This window comes from Monodon monoceros, unplaced genomic scaffold, assembly GCF_005190385.1.
Source record: "Monodon monoceros isolate NGI ecotype Baffin Bay Population unplaced genomic scaffold, NGI_Narwhal_1 Super_Scaffold_18, whole genome shotgun sequence".
Classification (NCBI taxonomy): domain Eukaryota; kingdom Metazoa; phylum Chordata; class Mammalia; order Artiodactyla; family Monodontidae; genus Monodon; species Monodon monoceros.
This window is the reverse complement of record NW_021703774.1, coordinates 48,157,910-48,170,991: the sequence shown is the minus strand read 5'-3', so window position 1 is coordinate 48,170,991 and position 13,082 is coordinate 48,157,910. Positions and strand designations below refer to the sequence as shown.

At 41.3% G+C, this 13,082-nt stretch overlaps 1 protein-coding gene across 2 annotated transcripts in view; it reads right to left on the bottom strand.

Moving 5' to 3' along the window:
- Nucleotides 1–794: 794 nt before the first annotated feature.
- The window catches only part of ACBD6 (acyl-CoA binding domain containing 6), a 223,456-nt gene continuing 211,168 nt past the window's right edge, over nucleotides 795–13,082 (bottom strand). The window contains exon 8 of one of the 2 annotated variants that reach the window (XM_029229804.1): nucleotides 795–1,081. In XM_029229804.1, the coding sequence (XP_029085637.1) occupies nucleotides 927–1,081 (155 nt within the window). In that variant the 3' untranslated portion in view covers nucleotides 795–926. The remainder of the gene's footprint in view (nucleotides 1,082–13,082) is intronic. The other variant, XM_029229803.1, reaches the window with a different exon arrangement.

Sequence of the window (13,082 nt, the reverse complement as noted above, 5' to 3'; positions counted from 1 at the left end):
ACCAGTGGCATACTTGTCTATCCTTTAAATAAAACCTGTGGCGTACTTGTCTATGTTTTTAATAAAAAACAGAAGTGCTCCAGAAATAACTTCAGTCACACCTAAGTACTGGGGCATTACGGCTGTTTCATATTAGACCCAAACAGGCCTAACAGTTCAGGCCTGAGCCAGTTACAGAGACTGCTGCCATATGCGACAGGAACGTGATAGCCAATTAAAAGGGCCCTAGGGAGGTTCCTCCCTGTTTTGTAAAGGTGAGTTTAAGGAATCCTGACCTAACCAGTGCATTCTTCTAGAATCTGTGTTTCCGTCCTAAAATGTCCAAGATTCTGAGGTTTTTCCGTAAATCTGGTTGTTCCTCTGATTTCTATATCCCTTACGTGACAAAACTCTGCCCTTTCTCTCTTTTGCTTTCTTAACAGCCCTCTTCTTTCCTATCTTCCCAATTCTGTCTGACAAAAGAATAGATGTTTTAGCTACTTATTCAGACCAGCTGTACCAAATGCCACGAGACCGTGTGAGCTCCACCATATTGGGATTTCATGGAACTTTCCCTAATTGTCAGTGTAGTACTGCCGGTTCTACTTCCCTTCTCTATGTTTTTTAAAAGAGCAGTCATGTTTAATATTGTGAAATACGATGCATCTCCTCCTCTCCCAGCCTCTAGAACAGTGATAAATTTCAGAGCACGTTCAGCGGAATTGGATTGTATTATGCACAGAACACATGTTCATCACCAAACGGTACTCGCTGGAATATATGTAAGTAGAAGGAATTGCTGAGACTTCAAAACCCCAGTTTCTCACAACTGATTTTATTAGCCAGTGTATACCAAAGAGGGGTGGCAAAAGAAGTGTTATTTTTGAAGTTTTCTTTCACCACCGAAGCCCTGTGCTGTTATAGACTGTGGGTTTCCAGTCTTTTGATTAAACCTTGCCAGTCGTGTGCTGCTGTAACATCAAAGTGACCGCTCTGCACCCTGTCGCCTCCTCCGGCAGGCAGCCATCCTGGTCTCGGACTGTGGGGTCGGCGCCGGACTGGAGCAGCAGCTCAACAATGTCCAAAAACTCACAGGCAGCAGCTGACAGGAAAATCGACAAATACGAAAACCAAGTTACCATGAGACACAGAGTACTAGACTTCAGCAGGAAAGGCAAGTGCTGAGCAATAAGGAATCCTGAACAGTGGGCGATGGGACAGTGGCTGGGGGTGACGAGGCCTTGTAACGGAACTGCGCCGTGACGGTGGGTTTGCCGGTGTTAGGAAAATCAAATTTGCCTTTGTGGTTGCCCAGAAGCTAACAAACAAATACATTTTTTTAAATTGTGAGGCTTCTGGACTCTATTCTTCAGGATGGGATGAAGGGAAGGAACAAAAATAGTTTAAGTATTTCATTTGCTTTGATCAAAATGATAGGTTTGTAGGCTAAGTCAAAAGGCTCAAAATACTGTAAATGTCGAAGAAAGGATTTTGTTTTGTCTTTGAAGAGGGGATAACTGGGTAACTAACTGAACTTTAAAATTCGTAAATGAAGAAAGAAAAAAGGTGGACTAGTAATCAGACAATCCTTCTAAAGCAACCTTAAAAAAACGGCACCAATCACACAAGACACAGGAAGAGGAAAAGGGCCTACAGATATCAAGACTTATTATGAGGATGGTATGGTACTGCCCCCAGGATGGACAAACAGACCAAAGGGCTAGAAGAGAGAGCCATCCATTCTTTTGCACACGTACAGAAACTTGATTGTGACAATGCTGGCATTGAAGATCAGCGAGGAAACAAAGCTCCATTAATTAGATGGCACTGAGACAACTGGGCTAAAGTCAAAAGTAGGCATTTCACACAAGATAAAACATAAATAGCAACAAACATATGAAAAGATGAGCAACCACATTAGTAATCACGGAAATAAAAATTAAAACCAGGAGATACCATTTCACACCCACTAGATAATTGAAAACTAAAAACTGAGACAATACCAAGTGTGGAGGAGGCCAGGAGCAAGGGAGACTCCCCTCTGGACTGTGGAGAGTGTACACTGTGCATCACATTGGACAACACCTTGGACAACAAGTTGGCATTACACGTTAAACCTAACAAATGCCTACCCTTGGACCCAGCAATTCTACTCCTAGTTATACTCTCTAGAAACCTTTGCATGTGTTCTCCAGGAGACATCTACAAGAATGTACATATAGTAGCCCTGTTTGTGATAGACCCCAAATGTAGACAACTCAAATGCCCATTAAGAATAACATGTAAAAATAAAATATTGTTTACATATACAATGAAATCCCTTACCAAAATGAAAACTAATGACCTATAGGTTCATATAACATGAGTTTATCTCTAGAACAATGTTGAAGGGAAAAAGCAAATTAGAAGAATACATACAGTATGTTTCCATTTAAACACAATTTTAAAAACAGGCAAGACTAAACACCATTGTTCAGAGACACAAATACGAAGTGAAACTCTAAGGGAAAATAGTGGTATGAAATTTGGGATAGTGCTAATCTGGGGTGGGGGGTGGTATAGGGAAGGCCATATAATTAGATAGGCACACACACAGGGGGTTTCAAAGATACTGGCAATGTTCTCTTTCTTAAACTACGTGGTAGGTATACAATTTTTTAAAGATACATTTTAAATTCTTCATATACATTTTATATACAATTTTGTAGTGTGATATATTACACAACAGCAACAACAAAAGGTTTTTAAAAGAAAGGGAGAGCAAGAAGGGTAAGTAGTTTGATTCATTGAGTATTTTACTGAATACATACCATACCAGTCCTATCAAGGATACAGGTAAGATTCCTGCTCTAAGGAACTTCGAAGGATGAGTAAACACTGTGGCAGGTGGGGACACACACACACACACACACACACACACACACACACACATACACCTGCAAAGGTGAGAGGGATGGGGAGAGGAGGAGGAAGCTAAGGAATCAGGAAAAATACTACAAGTAGGTGGTATGTAAGCTGAGCTTTGAGGACAGAGTAAAATTCCAGGTAAACTTAGAAGAAAAGGCATGCAGAGTGACAACATTAAGAGAAGCAGGAAAGCACAGGGAATGCTGAGAGAACTGTCTGCTGGCTCAGAGAAGCAATATAGAGCGTCAAAAGCAGAGGCTGGATTTAAGTTAAACTATACAAAGCCTTGAAAGCCATACTAAGAAGTTGGGCATTTATGAGGAGGGGAGTAGCATAATTTGACCTCTGTGTTAGGATGATAATTCTAGAGCGACTTGTAGAACCTAGGCATTTGTGGCAGTTAAGAGACTGTGGTAGTCCTTTTGGGGGGCTTGAAATTAGCTAGTGTTGGCAGGAGTGTAAAGAAGGGACTGATAAATAAATGCTGGAGAGGGTGTGGAGAGAAGGGAACCCTCTTGTACTGCTGGTGGGAATGTAAATTGATACAGCCACTATGGAGAACAGTATGGAGGTTCCTTAAAAAACTAAAAATAGAACTACCATATGACCCAGCAGTCCCACTACTGGGCATATACCCTGAGAAAACCATAATTCAAAAAGAGTCACATACCACAATGTTCATTGCAGCTCTATTTACAATAGCCAGGACATGGAAGCAACCTATAAAGATGTGGCACGTATATAAAATGGAATATTACTCAGCCATAAAAAGAAACAAAATTGAGTTCTTTGTAGTGAGGTGGATGGACGTAGGGACTGTCATAGAGAGTGAAGTAAGTCAGAAAGAAAAAAACAAATACCATATGCTAACACATATATATGGAATCTAAAAAAAAAAAAAGGTTCTAAAGAACCTAGGGTTAAGATGGGAATAAAGACACAGACCTACTAGAGCAGGGACTTGAGGATATGGGGAGCGGGAAGGGTAAGCTGTGACGAAGTGAGAGAGTGGCATGGACATATATACACTACCAAACATAAAATAGCTAGCTAGTGGGAAGCAGCCGCATAGCACAGGGAGATCAGCTCGGTGCTTTGTGACCACCTAGAGGGGTGGGATAGGGAGGGTGGGAGGGAGGGAGACGCAAGAGAGAAGAGATATGGGAACATATGTGTATGTCTAACTGATTCACTCTGTTATAAAGCAGAAACTAACACACCACTGTAAAGCAATTATACTCTGATAAAGATGTTAAAAAAAAAGAATAAAGGTAGAATTCTAATTAAAAAAAAAGTTTGTGAACACTAAATTTAATAATTAACGAAACTGATATAATGTCATATTTGTAGACACCTAGCTAAACATTTAATTATTTATATTTTGCAATTTTCTTTTTGTTTTCTGGAGCAAAGATATTTTGTTTCAGATTTCAGGTACTTTTATAGGTTTTTGAAAAGCTCTTAGGCCCAAGGCCTGTGATCGTAATGTTTACTGAATAAAACAGCCTGAGTATTTCTACACTTGATAAAATTACTGATAAATCTGATTATATAGAAACCTAAAACTGATAAATTTGAACACAAATTTAAAACCGCTATACCACACACACAAAAATACTATATACAAAAGTAAACCATAAACTGGGAAACATATTCACCTACATAACACAGATAAGAACTAATATCCTTAATATTAAAACAAAAAAAAAACTTTAACAAATCAATCCAATGGTCAAAAGAATTAGAAGAATCAAAGATGACACCTATGTTTCTAGTCTTGGAGAACACATAGATGCTGGTGACATCTCTAAAATAAGGAACCAGAAGAAGGAAGAGCAAAGTTTTTGGAGGGGAACAGAAGCAGAAAATTATGGAGGGGTAGAAATAATATTGTTTGGGACATGATAAATATGTGGTACTAGGGGATATCTATATTGATAAGCTCAGTAGTAGGGAGGTAAAATTTGAATCTGAAAAAAAAAAACCTACTCACCCCATACACACTACTATCTCCATTTTTACTGTACTGTGTGACTTTCTGAAGACATATGTTTTGGGCTCAGGATTTTTAGCAATTTTTCTGGATACTCTTTAAATATATTTATATTACGTGATCACTCTGGCCAAAGAGCTACCTACCTAAGGTGGTTTCCCTTACCATGCTGGAGAAATACATTTGAAAGAGACATACAGATTATTGAAAATTCCTAATGGTGTCCTTACCAGTAGACACATTTATTTGGTTGGGAAATAAAAAGCTTAAGAGGCAAAGACTGTTAATGCCCGTTATTAAATTTTCACTTGTAATTTTTACTACAATTTACATTCATCCACTTTGGTTTTCATTGTTGATCACTAAGCATGTTTTACTAATTATTATTTTACATTATCTCTACTGGGTTTTCTTCTCCCTATAAACAGGCTTTAAGACTTCACTAGCTCTCTTTTTTTAAAATTAATTTATTTATTCTTGGCTGCGTTAGGTCTTCGTTGCTGCACGCGGGCTTTCTCTAGTTGTGGCGAGCAGGGGCTACTCTACATTGTGGTGTGCAGGCTTCTCATTGCAGTGGCTTCTCTTGTTGCGCAGCATGGGCTCTAGGCGTGCAGGCTTCAGTGGTTGTGGCATGTGGGCTCAGTAGTTGTGGCCCATGGGCTCTCGAGTGCAGGCTCAGTAGTTGTGGCTCACTGGCTTAGCTGCTCTGCAGCATGTGGGATCTTCCTGGACCAGGGCTCAAACCCATGTCCCCTGCAGTGGCAGGTGGATTAACCACTGTGCCACCAGGGAAGCCCCACCAGAGAAGCCCCACCAGCTCTTTAAAAGCGCCATTATCAAGCCTACTTATAATGATTCTCCTTTGCCACACCTGGCCTTCTCTCTCCACCAGGCTTTCACTAGACTCTACTGCAGTGAGCCTGCATCAGAATCACCTGGAGGGCTTGTTGGACCACAGACTGCAGGGTGCCACCCCCGCAGTTTCTGATTGGTAGGTTTGGAGCAGGACTGAGAATTTACATTTCCTAGCAGGTTCCCAGGTGATGCTGATACTGATGATCTGGGACCTCACTCTGAGACTCGGGGCTCTACCAGCGTGCCTCCTGCCTCATACTATTGGTCAATTTTCACAGCTAGAGCCACTTAACTCACACGTATTGATAATGCCCCACACAGGTAAGAAGGAACACAGGCCTCTCATTGGTTCAGTGCGACGTAACTTTACGTCGGATGTGACGTGGGTAGCAGAGCTGAGTCTTTGCTGAGTTTTCCAGCTCCCGTACTTCATCCTCTCCTGGATTCCTTGCTGAATACGCTATTTCCTCTGGCACTAGGACGCTTTGATTTCCCTTGCTCCGTTCCTTCTGGAAGCGGAAGATGAGCAGGTAAGTTCACTTCCCACATCTGGGAATATACCTGGTTGCCTTCTGGACATTTGTGACGGTGCTGGTTTGCCTGTGCTGATTTTTTTCCGTTGTTTGTTGTTAAGACTTTGAAGTTTGCCTTTTCTGTGCCAGTGAGTCTAGTGTCCTGGGTCTGGCGTTCCCGGGCCTGACTTCAAATACCCCAGGCTACCTTCTTCTCTGCTTTTCAAACAGTTGAACAATGTTGTTGTTATTTCTATGACTGCTGCGCATTCTTTCCCTATCCTGATTTCTATATGTATTTCCAGACCCCTCAGCCCCGGGCTCCATCTTCCTAATGCTCTGAGACTCAGGTCTGGCTTGGTCTTTTTTCTCTATGAATGATTACTTTTCTGGTAAGATCATGAACCTCGGCTGGAAGGTTTTTTTTTTTTTTTTTGCGGTATGCGGGCCTCTCACCGTGTGGCGTCTCGCGTTGCGGAGCACAGGCTCCGGACGCGCAGGCTCAGCGGCCATGTCTCACGGGCCCAGCCGCTCCGCGGCATGTGGGATCTTCCCGGACCGGGGCACGAACCCGTGTTCCCTGCATCGGCAGGCGGACTCTCAACCACTGCGCCACCAGGGAAGCCCGGCTGGAAGGTTTTAATGCCACCTACATGCATGACTTAGAGCCTAGTAAGTCAGCTCTATTTTTTCCTTTTTAAACCTGTGTCAAGGAGGTCTATGGGCTTGCCATGCAAAGTGTAGTCTGAGGATCAGTGGCTTTCAGCATATTAGGGGAGCTTGTTAGAAAATGCAGAGCTTCAGGCCTCACCTCAGATGTACTGAGTTAGAATTCATGGTGTAACAAGAGCCACAGGTGATTTTCATGCACATTGTAAAGAACTGATGTGTGGTATAGTGCCTATAGGATGAACTGCTCCCACCTGAGACTAATTATTATGACTCTCAACCTTACCAGTCACTACTTTTTCCAACTTCCTTATTGCTACTGATGTAATTCTACAAACCTGTGTTGGGTGAGTTTCCTGATGACAATGTGAACTATGACCTACAACCCATGATTCTGTAGGAACCCAGAGTCTCTCTGTGTATACCTCACATTTGTTGTTTCTTAGTATATCTTTTGCACAAGGCCTTTTCAACTATGTCAACACACCAAAGGAATATTGGCTTTTGGCCATGATCTGATGTGGGCTCGGATGACAGGCAGCCTGAGGGTCTGGGGCGGATAAGAACCACTCAAGTTCAACAGTAAATTTTAGGTGCTTAATGTAATGCTGGCCCACAGAAGGTGACCATCCAAATATCTCTCATCAGTATTTACTATGGAGAAGGTGTTGAAAGTAGATCAGGCTGAGTGAACTAACCCCACCCTTGGGCTTTGGTGGTGGGCGGGGCCAGCAGTACTGGTCTGGACAGTCACCACTGAATGGCCTTGTTGCCAGAAACCCATCCCTGAAGGAGCAGGACTCCAGCCAGTGACCTAGTCCACAAGTCAGGTCCAACCACTGCAGGGGGGTGGGGCTAGTAAGATATATAGGGAGCGTCAGAACCTCAGTCAAGAATGCCTACATTCAGAATAGGGATACAGCTCCGAAAGGAGGAAACTGCCACATTAACCTGGAGACCCAGGTGGACAGGCCCTCATAAGTAGTGCCATAGAAAGAACGTGGATTCTAGAATCCAAGCTGGGTTTGTGTGACCTTGAGTAACTATCCTCAGATGGTCTTCCTAGGCAAATGAAAATGCATGGCCAGGGTCTACTAGAGGACTCAAATAGTAGATGCTTATTAAATGGTAGCTACTATTATGTTTAGTATAGAGGAAATCACATTCTTATGTGAGCCTATGGACCTCAAGGCTGCTTCAGGTTCTCTGAATTCTGATCCGCCTGGTTGGAGGGCTGGGTAGCTAGTATAGTACCTCATTCAGGATTTGGGCAGAAGGAAACACGTATGCTCAAAGCACAAGTGCTTAGCTAGGTACATTGGAGTATTTTTTTTTTTCCTTTCCTCTTCTGTTCTCTTGTCATTTGATGACTAACTTTAGAGTTGTGTTTGGATTCTTTTTTCTTTTCTTTTTTTGTGTTTATCTATGGTAGATTTTCGGTTTGCAGTTACCATGAGGTTTTGATATAGCAGTCTATATATAAACAAGATTGTTTTAAGTTGCTGGTCTTTTAATTTCAAATGCATTTCCAATATCCTGTATTTGTACTATCCTCTTCTCACAGTTGCTGGTTTTGATATCATATTTGTGGGTGGATAATTTCCTACCTTTACAGTATGTTCACCTTTACCGGTGAGCTTTCCCATTTGTAATTTTCTTTTTTCTAGTTGTGACCTTTTCTTTTTCATCTAGAGAAGTTTCTTTAGCATTTGTTGCAAAGCTGGCCTGGTGGTGCTAGATTCTCTTAGTTTTTTTGCTAGTCTGTAAAGCTTTTGATTTCTCCATCAAATTTAAATGAGAGCCTTGCTGGGTAGAGTATTCTTGGTTGTAGATTTTTCCCTTTTATCACTTTAAATATATCATGCCACTCCCTTCTGGCCTGCAGAGTTTCTGCTGAAAAATCTGCTGCTAGCCTTATGGGAGTCTCCTTGTATGTTATTTGTTGCTTTTCCCTTGTTGCTCTTAATATTTTGTCTTTAATTTTTGTCAGTTTGATTACTATGTGTCTTGGTGTGTTAATTCTTGGCTTAATCCTGTATGAGACTCTCTGTGCTTCCTGGACTTGGGTGACAGTTTCCTTTCCCATGTTAGGGAAGTTTTCAGCTATTACCTCTTCAAATATCTTCTCAGGCCCTTTCACTCTTTCTCCTTCTGAGACCCCTATAATGTGACTGGTAGTGCATGTGATATCCCAGAGGTCTCTTAAACTGTCCTCATTTCTTTTCATTTTTTCTTTATTCTGTTCCATGGCAATGATTTCCACCACTCTGTCTTCAGCTCACTGATTCATTCTTCTACCTCATTTATTCTGCTATTGATTCCTTCTAATGTATTTTTCATCTCATTACTGTATTTGTCAACTCTGTTTGGTTGTTCTTTATATTTTCTCTTTGCTAAGAACTTCTTGATCTATGCATCCATTCTTTTCCTGAGTTCTTGGATCATCTTTATGATCATTAGTTGAAACTCTTTCTCGGGTAGATTGCCTATCTCCATTTCACTTAGTTGTCCTTCTGGGGTTTTATCTTGTTACTTCGTCTGCAGCATATTCCTTTGTTGTCTCATTTTGTTTAAATTTCTATTTGTATTTTTGTTTCTGTGGTAGGTTAGTTACATTTCTCAACCTTGGAGAAGTGGTCCTCGTCCCAGCAGTGCATTCCCCTCTCATCACTCAGAGGCAGGGACCAGCTGTTCCCAGGGTAGGTTCTGACCTGAGTTTATGGACTCAGTTCTGCAGGCTGTAGGATCGTAGTTTTCCGGTGTTTGTCCCCTGGTGGGTGAGGCTGGTCTGGAGGCTTGTGCAGGCTTTCTGGCAGGAGGGACTGGTGCCTGCCCACTGATGGGTGGAGCTGGGTCTTGGCCCTCTGGTGGGCAGGGCCATGTCAAGGGACTTATCTAGAGGTGGCTGTGTGCTCAGGAAGTCTTTAGGCAACCTATTTGCTGATGGCTGGGGCTGTGTTCCTGCCCTGTTGGTTGTCTGGCCTGAGACGTCCAAGAACTGGAGCCTAAAGGCGGTTGGGTGGGGCCAGGCCTTGGTGCTTATGACCCAGGCAAGATGCCTGCCTTCAGTGAGAGTTCATGTAGATGACACTGTCCAATATTTCTGCCACTGCCACCAGTGTCCATGTTCCCAGGGTGAGCTACAGCTGCCCCCCCACCTCCCCAGGAGACCCACGAAGACCAGAAGGTAGGTCTGGCCTGGGCTCCTACCAAGTCACTGCTTTTGCCCTGGGTCCTGGTGTATGTGAGACCTTGTGCGCACCCTCCAAGAGTGGAGTCTCTGTTTCGCCCAGTCCTGTGCAGCTCTTGCGATCAAGCCCCTGTGGCCTTCAAAGCCAGATTCTCTTGGGGCTCCTCCTCCCGATGCCAGACCTCTAGGCTGGGAAGCCTGATGTGGGGCTCAGAACTCTCACTCCTGTGGGAGAACTTCTGCGATATAATTATTCTCCAGTTTGTGGGTCACCCACCTGGGTGGTATGGGAATTGTTTATATCACGAGTTCGCCCCTCCTACTGTTCTGTTGTGGTTTCTTCTTTGTGTCTTTGGATGTAGAATATTTTTGGTAGGTTCCAGTCTTTTTAATCAATGGCTGTTCAGCAGTTAGTTGTGATTTTGGTGTGCATGTGAGAAGAGGTGAGCTCAAGGTCCTTCTACTCCGCCATCCTGTCTGTCCCAGATTCTTCATCCACTTTGGATTGTGCCAGTTAACATACAGAGCAAGATTCCCTGGTTTTTCTCCCTTTTTAAAAAAACTGACGTAATATTCTTCTTAAAAATTTGAATTCTGGCAAATGTGTCTACTTGTGTAGCTACCATTACAATAGAGACATAAGACATGTCCATAACCCCCAAAAGTTCCTCCTGGCCTCTCTGCAGCCAATCCTCTTACCCCCACCCATTGCCCCTGGCAACCACTGATCTGATTTCTGTCCTTAAGTTTTGCCTTTTCCAGAAATGGAAATCATACAGCCTATAGTCTTCTGTGTCTGGCTTCTTTCATTGAGCATGATGCTTTTGAGATCCATCCATGTTGCTGCAGGTATGAGTAGTTCTTTCCCTTTTGTTGCTGAGTAGTATTCCATTGTATAAAAGTATGTAGGCATCTGGCTTGTGTCCAGTTTTTGGCCATTATGAATAAGATCCTATGAACACCTGGATACACGTCTTTGTATGGATCTTTTATGTTTTCACATCTTTTGGGTAAATATCTAGAGTGGGACTGCTGAGTCACATGGCAAGGGAACATTAAACTTGAAAAAGAAGCTACCAAACTTCCAAAGTTTGTATTCCCACCAGTATGTATGAATTCTAGTTGCTCTGTATCCTTGTCAGCACTTGTTATTATCATTAAAATTCTTTTTAGCCATTCTAGTCATGTCTCTAGTACGTATAGTATAGGTACTATATAGTATAGTCAGGTCTTCTTATTGTGGTTTTTAATTTACATTTCCCTAATGTCTACTGATGAACATCTTTTTACGTACTTATTTGCCAGTCATCTACCTTTGGTGAGTTATCCAAATCTTTTGTCCACTTATTAATTGGGGTGTCTTTTTAATAAAGTTACAATTATTCTTTATATATTGTTGGATATAAGTTTTTTTCCAAATATGTTTTATAAATATTTTTTCCCACTCTGTGTCTCGTCTTTTATTAACAGTATCTTTTTTTCTTTTTTTTTGTGGTATGCGGGCCTCTCACTGTTGTGGCCCCTCCCGTTGCGGAGCGCAGGCTCAGTGGCCATGGCTCACAGGCCTAGCTGCTCCGTGGCATGTGGGATCTTCCCGGACCGGGGCATGAACCCGTGTCCCCTGCATCGGCAGGCTGACTCTCAACCACTGCGCCACCAGGGAAGACCAACAGTATCTTTTGAAGGGTAAAATTTTTAAATTTTGAATGAAGTCCAATTTATTATTTTTCTTTTATGTTTTGTGCTTTTTGTGTCCTATATAAGAAGTCTTTGTCTATCTCAAGATCACAAAGATTTTCTTGCACATTTTCTTCTAGTTCTTTATTTTTTGCTCTTATGTATAGATCTCTGATCCATTTCAAGATAATTTTTGTGGAGGGTTTGAGAAAAGGGTTGAGGCTTTTCTTCCCCCCAGTATGTATGTCTATGTCCAACTGTGACAGCACCATTTGTTAAATAGAGTATCCTTTCCTCCATTGACTTACCTTGGCACTTCTATCAAAAATCAATTACCCATGTGTGGTTTGGTCTATTTCTAGGTTATTTATCTTGTTTCATTGATCTATACACCTCACCCTACACCAATATCACACTGTTTTGATTTCTGTATCTTTATAGTAAGTTTGTAGTAAGTAATAATACATTGGTCAAAGAAAAAAATATCAAAGAAATTAAATTATCTTGAACTAAATGAAAATGAAAACACAACTTATCAAAATTTATGGGATGCATCAAAAGCAGTGCTTAGAAGGAAATTTATAGCATTGAATGCATGTATTAGAAAAGAAGAAAGATATAAAATCAATAATCTAAGTTCCCACCTTAGGAAACTGGAAAAAGAAGAGCAAATTAAATCCAAAGTAAGCAGAAAAAAAAAGAATTACAACAGAAATCAATGAACTTGAAAACAGGAAATCAATAGAGAAAATCAATAAAATCAAAAGGTAGTTCTTTGAAAAGATCAATAAGATCAATAAGCTTCCAGCCAAGTTAAATAAGAAAAGAGAGGACACAAATTACTAATATCAGAAATGAAAGAGGGGACATTACTACAGGTCCAATAGACATTAAAAGGATAAAAAGGAATACTACAAACAATGCTATGCCTACAAATATGATAATCTATATGAGATGGACCAATTCCTTGAAAGACACAATTTGCCAAAATTCACACAAGAAAAAATATACATTCTGAATAGGCCTGTAACTAGTAAAGAAATCGAATAAATGATTAATAACCTTCCAAACTAGAATGTACCAGGCCTAGGTGGGTTCACTGGTGAATTCTACTAAACATTTAAAGAAGAAATTATACCAGATCTCTACAATCTCTTTCAGAAGGCAGAAGTAGAGAGAATATTTCCTAAATCATTCTATGAGGCCACCATTACTCTAATAACAAAAAACAGACAAAAACATTATAAGAAACGGAAAAAAAACTACAGACTGATATCTCTCGTGGACATAAACGCAAAAC